The 8011-nt window shown below is 38.4% G+C and overlaps 1 protein-coding gene across 1 annotated transcript; it reads left to right on the top strand.

Moving 5' to 3' along the window:
• Nucleotides 1-825: 825 nt before the first annotated feature.
• Nucleotides 826-4778, top strand: rpl14 (ribosomal protein L14). The gene is made up of 6 exons (XM_061254749.1): nucleotides 826-887; nucleotides 1872-1973; nucleotides 2058-2152; nucleotides 3808-3907; nucleotides 4155-4208; nucleotides 4688-4778. Exons 1-6 carry the CDS (start codon nucleotides 885-887, stop codon nucleotides 4748-4750), a joined length of 417 nt encoding a protein of 138 aa, XP_061110733.1. The 5' UTR covers nucleotides 826-884; the 3' UTR covers nucleotides 4751-4778.
• The last annotated feature ends 3233 nt before the right edge of the window (nucleotides 4779-8011 follow it).

The raw sequence follows: 8011 nt of genomic DNA on the forward strand, positions 1-8011 counted from the left end.
GACGAATATCTCTACTTACATCAAATCTTTTGGATGTACCATATGGCAGTTTGACGGAGGCATTTCCATTAGCATATAAAGTTCTAATAGATTTAATGAAAAGATCCCCAAATCCAAATGTTTCCAGGGCTTTAAAAAGGAAAGAATGTTCAACAGAATCGAATGCCTTGTAAAAGTCAAAGAAAAGTATGAAACCATCGTCATCAACCAATTCCGAGTAGTCAATAATATCAAGCACCAGTCTTATATTATTGGTTATATGTCTCCCAGCCATAAAACCAGACTGTGTTTCATCTATTATGTCAATAAGAGCTTTTTTGATTCTTTTGGCTTGACAAATTGCTATTATTTTATAATCGCAGTTCAGAAGGGAAATTGGGCGCCAGTTATCAAGATTCAGAGTGTCTTTCTGAGGTTTGGGAATAAGGTTAATCAAGCCCTGGGTCATAGTGGGGGGGGGGGGGAGACTTCCATTATTAATACTCTCCGTGTAAACTCTATGTAGGAAAGGAGACAGTTTCTTAGAGAATTGCTTATAAAACTCGGAAGTCAAACCATCTGTCCCCGAATATTTGTTTAGTTTAAGATTTTTTATAGCCTCTTCAACATCTTTTTCAGAAATTGGAGAATCGCAATTAATCTTATTGCAGTTGCGAATAGTTTTTTTATTATTCAAATTTTCAAAAAAATCTATAAGAGCTAAATCTGAAGATTTAGATTCATAAAGATTACTGTAGAACTTTTCTGCGCTTCTTATTCCAGACGGTGTACCGCCAGGATCTACGATGAGCAACGTCATAGACGCGCGTGCGCACATACTGAGAGGAAGAAGCATTGCTGTTGAACGGAAGCTCTGCAGTCCTTTCTGATCGAGGACAGCCATCATGGTAAGCGCGTGAAGCGAGCCACGAATATAGAAAAACAGATTTATATCATGTTTTCGATCATATTATTGTTTATTTAATAAAAACATACCCCTGGAATACCACTGGAGACAAAATTCTGTGTTTTTGTGTGGGTTTGTCGCATATGTTTGTGTTTTAGCAGATATTTTCTAAGTTCTGTAGCTAACAATCATAGCGTGGTCCATGAAGCCTGAGTTTAGGCCGAAATTTGAACCAGCATTACAGATGCAATTTAGTATTTTGGAATGCCTACACGTGAATTTGGTGAATGACGTTTGGAGAAAATATATTCTAGGAATTCGGCGTAACGTTGCCAGTTCAATTTTAACTTGGCGAATGTTAGTGATTTCAGGTGGCTAATATTAGCTAACGTAAGATGTATTCCGTTAGCTTACTTGGTAGCTAACGTTAACTTATTATAGTAGTTAACTTTATAATTAACGTTACTGTACGAATTTCAGCCAGTAATGTTAATTAACGTTCGGTGAGCTGACGTTAGAACTGGCTTATCTACCTCGGATTTTTTACGTCCATGTGTAGCTCTCGGTAGTTTGCCATGTTAATGGCGAAACATTTTTTTAAGTTAAGTTAACTTCAAACCAGACGAGTTGGAAGTTTTCAGTATGTCTAACGTTAGCTTAGTTGGCTAATTAGGTTTGCTAGATCATGACATGCATGTATCCGGTAAGTTATGGATATATCGACGTGTCTGGTGTACCTTACTGTAATCTCAGCATGCAGGATGGAAGGGCTTTTAGATCCGAGAGCATGAGGTTCTCTGTTCACTCATAAGTGTACGAAATTCAGGTTGATATTCTGGTTAATTAAGCCAAGCATTTAAGTCCGTTCTAAATTGGTATGTTACCACAAATGTTTTTTAAGGCAGTGTTGTTCTCTTATGTGGTGCATGTCTTATGGTAGTACTTAAGAAGTCCAGAAATACTCATGTTCTTCTGTGTTCTACAGGTGTTCAAGCGCTACGTTGAGATCGGCCGCGTTGCTTACGTGTCCTTTGGGCCTCACGCTGGCAAGCTTGTGGCCATCATCGATGTCATTGACCAAAACAGGGTAAGGTTGGACTAAGGTGTGAGAAGCTGTTTCTCCTTGTGTGAGCTCCTTACAGAGGTCTAATGTCATGCCCCTTTATTTCAGGCTTTGGTGGATGGGCCCTGCACTGGAGTGAAGAGGCAGTCTATGCCCTTCAAGTGCATGCAGCTCACTGACTTCGTCATCAAAGTGCCACACAGGTGCGTTGCTTTGACCCATTATGGACTAAGGCACCCTATAGAAAACCCATAGAAAGACCTAGGAATCACAATGCATTTCAGCGGTCGTGTATTGAAAAACAGCCATATGATAAAATACAATGCTGGTATCGCCTACGTCTGTTAAGGATGATGTAATGCGCAGGCTGTGTCTGTCTATTGAGGGAGATGTAACATGCAGATTGCATCTGCCCATAGGGGGTTAAATGCAGGGGGTTAACCACAGATTTGAGGAAAGCGTGGAAGTTTTAATCTACACATTACTTGGAACCAAGCTTTCTCTTGCCTGTGTATTCTTGTACTGAGATGCATATGAGGGACACCAAGCCTGCACAGTGGACATAGGTAATTGCTTAATCCTCATGCATGGCATGTAAAGCGGGTTAAAGTTCTCAGGCATGTTGCCGGATTTCTGGCGTTTGGACATTTTTTCCACAACATAATATTCTCACCAAAAAAAAGAAAAATAAGAGGACAACAACCACTTCCTGACCAATTCAAGGTTGTACATAACTTTGCTACTTTCACCTTAAAATTATAGTATATACAGGAGGAATTTAATTCCGTGTAATTTATCAATATGATAACATTCCTTTTGTAACATGCAACACAAGATCTTAAAACGTAAATGTCACAATGTGTTGCCACGTGTCTGTTTTTGTTCTGGATGCATACTATCCAATCACGTGCAGTCTTGCAACCACTTATTCAATTACCAATGTTCTGCGAGTAAGTCAATTTTTTCATCAAATGAGTAGAGAGCTGCTGTCAGTCCGTCGGTCACTGTCCGTTTTCGTGCTGTGCACAAAATTCAAAGTATTCGCTGAAACATCAAACTCATGAAACAAACTCAGGAAGACGAGCCTAATTGAGAGGGGTGTGAAAAATGTGAGATGTGCTTGGGTTGAAGAAAATGCAACCGTTTAACACTTGGTGTAAGAAACTGAAGCTGGTTGTTTCTGCACGGTGTGTGACGGGAAACTTGCACACAGCAGTAGCAATGTGTCTGACAAGTTCCAAAAAAGCAATGTTTTCCTTAAATGCTGATGTGTCAAAGCCTGAATGAACATGGATAGAATTCTTAATGTCCTATTTGGATGTTATGATGAGGATCTTCGCAAAGTTATAACACAGCATCTAGTATATTCACTGTTTCCTGCATTGGTTTAAAAAAAAAAAAAAAGAAGGCCCCGTCTTAAATAATGTTGGATTAAAAAAATGAAAATTGATTAAAAAAAAATAAGAAATCCGACATTGAACAGCGCCATTTGCAGGTTTAAAGTAACATCAGTTTGTTGTTGAATCATTATGAAATTGGAAAGTGACCAGTCTTAAATCCATAAAATACCAGCATAACTTGTCTATTTTGGTAATTATTAATAAGTAGTGGCTATTTACAGTATTTCAATTAATATGCCCCCCAGCCTTTTTGTTCTGCCTTTAAGCCCTGGTGAAGTCAGAAGCCTCAGTGGATTTCTGTTCTGTGTTGTGAATCTCTGGCCTGGCTCTTGTTCTTTTCACTGTGCTCATCAGTAGTTCTGTGTTGTGAATCTCTGGCCTGGCTCTTGTTCTTTTCACTGTGCTCATCAGTAGTTCTGTGTTGTGAATCTCTGGCCTGGCTCTTGGTCTTTTCACAGTGCTCGTCAGAAGTTTGTGAGGCGTGCCTGGGAAAAGGCTCAGGTCAATGAGAAATGGGCTGAGACAAGCTGGGCCAAGAAGATCGAAGCCCGACAAAAGGTACTGTTAACTTGCACATCAATACCTGATGAGTTTCAGATTCTAAAGAAAGCAATCACACAATGTGTGAATTTAAAATACTTGATCAGTTACTGTGGAAGTGGGAGAATGGCGCTAGATGCATTGTCATGGTGGATCATTTTGTTTAAAGCAATTCTCCCCACCTGTTTCAAATTGTTCGATGGTTGTATTTAGATATGCTGATGTCATGCTTCACATTTTCTGAATTAAATTTTAATTATTGCAGAGGGCCAAAATGTCAGACTTTGACCGCTACAAGGTGATGAAGGCCAAGAAAATGGTAAGAAAATGGCTGAAACTTAGGTGTCAGCTCTGAGTGCATTGTCTTGCTGAAGTAATGTCATGTGGTACTGCATCTGAAATATCAAATCTTGACCCACAGGACAGGTGAAAGCAGTATGGTATAAACCTCACTGAGTCTCAGCTTCACTGAATGAAGTGAGGGAGCATTAGTTTTGTGTTTAAAACTTGTAGTTTCTCTTTTAAGAGATGGTAAGAATAAACTTCTCAGTTTGATGGGATTGACATCCTTTGGGTGCTATTGAATGGATTTAGTGTAGTCGACCCGCACGCATTGTCTGTTTGAGAATGGCCGATGTCTGAACGCTGGTTTGTTCATTTATGTCCGTAATGGTGAGAGAACATATGTATGTGTGTATCTGCATAATTGAATGTGGAGCATCCAATGGGCAAGACAAGAATATTTGATTGATTTTTGGTGGAAGTGTTGAACTAAACTGTGCCAATGTTTTTCTGCAGAGGAACAAGATTATCAAGCACGAAGTCAAGAAGCTCCAGAAAGAGGCAGTGAAAAAGGCATGAATTATCAAATAAAATTACCTGACTTGTACTTAAGGTCTCTTTTTTGTCTACAGTGCACAGTATCATGAAGATTAGTTTCTAATGATGTGTTGTTTTTTTTATAAATGACTCGGAAGCCATCTGTTTGGCTGGTTTAAAAGTGCAAAACATTCTCATGAACATAAGTTTGGTTGGAACAAATGAACATGCATTTTCTTTGAAAGAACATTACTTGCAATTTCCAAAATGGCAGTTGAGCCTATATTTTGTGACTTACTTGAAACCACTGAAGTAGCACTGAAGGATTGCCTTTTGGCTGAATTATTGGACTGCCGCATTCACTAGACCGTAAAGTTGTTGAGGTTGCACTTTTCTGTGGCTCTTTTCCTTAGAGTTTGTGAAACAAAAGTTGCGCAGTATATAGTTATCCAGTCCTGGGCTTTAAGGTTATGAGCTATGAGCGTTTTTTTAAAGCAGTCCATTAGCTAATGATGTTGTGGCTTAAGTGAAAATACATAACATGTTTTTTAGCCAGGTAAAATAAAATGTATACTTTGCCATAAAATGCAGTGCATAATGAAGTTAGATTTCACAATGTCAAGCAGCACAGCTTGACATGGTGATATATTTGCAAGTGAGTGCAATGGCTGTAAAACAGGATGACAACCGCTTTATCATTTTGCCTGTTAGATTTCTGCTTCCCTAGTGTTCTTTTACTGTAAATGCATGTTCATTATGGCCATTTGAGTTAGAATAGATAAAATTTCATTCAGCTACATTAAATTTAGAATTACAATCAGAACATGAAATCTTTTTAAAATACTAAACGGTGCGTCTGATAAAATTTTAGAACCACTGATGCAGTCATTTATGGTTGTTCGTACACAGATTATGATTATTCTGAATTCTGATGACATTAGACACAGTAAGTTTCAATACAGCTTTTGGCTTTGTTGATATTCTGTTTTTATGTTGCTGGATGTTGACACGGCTATAGCCTGTGGCCGCCTTGTTTCATTGTAAAAAAACAATGTCCAAGGCCGTCACAGTGGGTGAAATGTTAACATTGATATTCAAAAGTACGAAAATAAATGCCATTTTGGGGAAAAGAGACCGTTATACTGACTGGCAAATCTGATTATTCAGCTGGGTACAGAGGAGTTACAGATTCACAGAGAAATATAGAGGTTCAGACAATTAGATTAGCCCTACTCGTTTCTCCCAAAAGCAACCCGCAGTGCTGTCACCCCCTCTATTCGGAGCACTTGCGATGTTCATACCGCCAAGGGTCGCAGCTGTGGAGGCTCTCTGCCTCCAGAAGATGCATTTTGATTCAGTGTGGGGTTGCGTGATCAAATCAGCAGCAGTTACAATTTCATCTGAGAAATACAGTGGCCAATATTGTTGCCATAGGATTAGTCATTCTGAATGCTTTCAGAACTTTTTCATTATGGATTCCGTTGACAATTGAGGAGTTGTGTAGTTGTGTCCCAGAAACCGACTCTTCAATCCAAAATTGATTGTTCATATTATGGAACTAAACCTTCAGAAGTATCAGACTGAGAGGCTATAGGACTTGAGAACTTTGTTCTAATGGAGATTTGCTTTTTAAATTCAGACATTGAACAATAAGGGTTATGTATGCCTCATGAATTGTGACACTTCCAAAAACTATCCACAATATTCATGAAGCTGTAACGTCCGTTAGATGTCAGAAGTTGTCAACAAATAGTTACAATCTGTATTTATGTTTGCTACATAGATCCTGGTTTTATATTGAAAATTCAATGCCAATAAGCCTATAATAACATGCCTGAATTGAAGCAGTGACATCAAAGTCCAGATTTATTGAACGTCGGAAAAATATACACTCACTGAGCACTTTATTAGGAACATTTTTACTTTATTACACCTACTTATTCATGCGATTAATTGCAATTGTGTGGCAGCAGGGCAATGCATACAATCATGTAGATACGGGTTAGGAACTTCAGTTACTGTTAATGTTAATCTGACATCAACTATCAGAATAGGGAAGAAATGTGATCTAAGTGACTTTGACTGTGGAATGATTGTTGGTGGCAGACAGGGTGGTTTGAGTATCTCAGGAACTGCTGATCTCCTAGGATTTTTATGCACACTAGTCTCTAGTTTGCAAAGAATGGTGCAAAAACTTCCAGTGAGCAGCAGTTCTGCAGACTGAAACGCCTTGTTAATGAAAAATGTCAGAAGAGAATGGCCACACATTACACCACACAACACACTGTGCATAATGATAATGGTAGATAGGCTGCAGCAGTAGAAGTCTATAATAAGTCTAATAAATACCTAGTAAAGTGCTCACTGAGTGTAGCCCACAGTAGCCCGTCATTCCTACATAGTTGTAATACTACTTTCGACCACTGGTAGGTGTGCACGCCTAATTTTTAAAAATGATTGCACCGCCAATATGTGGAATCAGAAAGGGGGAACTTATTCAATAATTTTAATGTCAGTATTGTCTCATTGATATTAAATACTCTGAAGTATTTTCTGTTTAGAAATAAAACAGCTATAATGTTCTTCATGTTTGTCAATTAGACAAAACATTATCAACTGTCTTGAGAATTATGTTATACTGAAAGCCTATTACATTCCACCTGTGGAGACATTTGGTGGCATGACTTTTGGTCAGAATGGCATGGTGATAACCACATGAAATCATCAAATTAAATATTTTTCCTCCTGTAACTAAGTGGAAAAAGTATTGTCACTAATAAGATATCAGAAATGATTTGTTGTTCTTTGGTCACCATTATGTCACGACTAAGTGTTATTGCTTTGAATAGTTTGATTTCCTGTCATTGTTCAGGAAGGGCTGATTTAAATGATAATAATGTAGTGTGAAGAGAGCCACATATCAGGGCTGCGGGGGTTGCACAACCCTGCACAAAGTCACATTGGTGCCAGAAGTCTGTTTATACAGTACATGCTGTTCCACATTAGCTTTGCAAAACCATGATAAATGTACACACAGTTCCTACTATCACCTTAGGATAAGGTAAGTGTTGATTTCTGTTTGTTTTGTCAATTAGAAGCTGCATCTGTTCTGATTTGATTTACGCTTGGAAAAAAGAAAAAAAAATTAATGTTGACCACTGGAGAGAGTGGTTGCTGACAAATAAAAAATAACTGCCATTTATTTCCTAAAAACCCCCCCTTTTCTTGACTGGCTGGTGTTCAGAGTCTTCTTCCCATCAACAGGATGTCATTTTGGTGTTGTATAATGCCATCATGTCCTGT

This window comes from Conger conger, chromosome 9 (assembly GCF_963514075.1).
Source record: "Conger conger chromosome 9, fConCon1.1, whole genome shotgun sequence".
Classification (NCBI taxonomy): Eukaryota; Metazoa; Chordata; class Actinopteri; order Anguilliformes; family Congridae; genus Conger; species Conger conger.

Excerpts from the sequence above, each read along its gene's own strand:
- rpl14 (XM_061254749.1), top strand. Across the intron at positions 3,908-4,154 it reads AGATCGAAGCCCGACAAAAG|AGGGCCAAAATGTCAGACTT; the intron begins GTACTGTTAACT and ends TAATTATTGCAG. Across the intron at positions 4,209-4,687 it reads TGATGAAGGCCAAGAAAATG|AGGAACAAGATTATCAAGCA; the intron begins GTAAGAAAATGG and ends GTTTTTCTGCAG.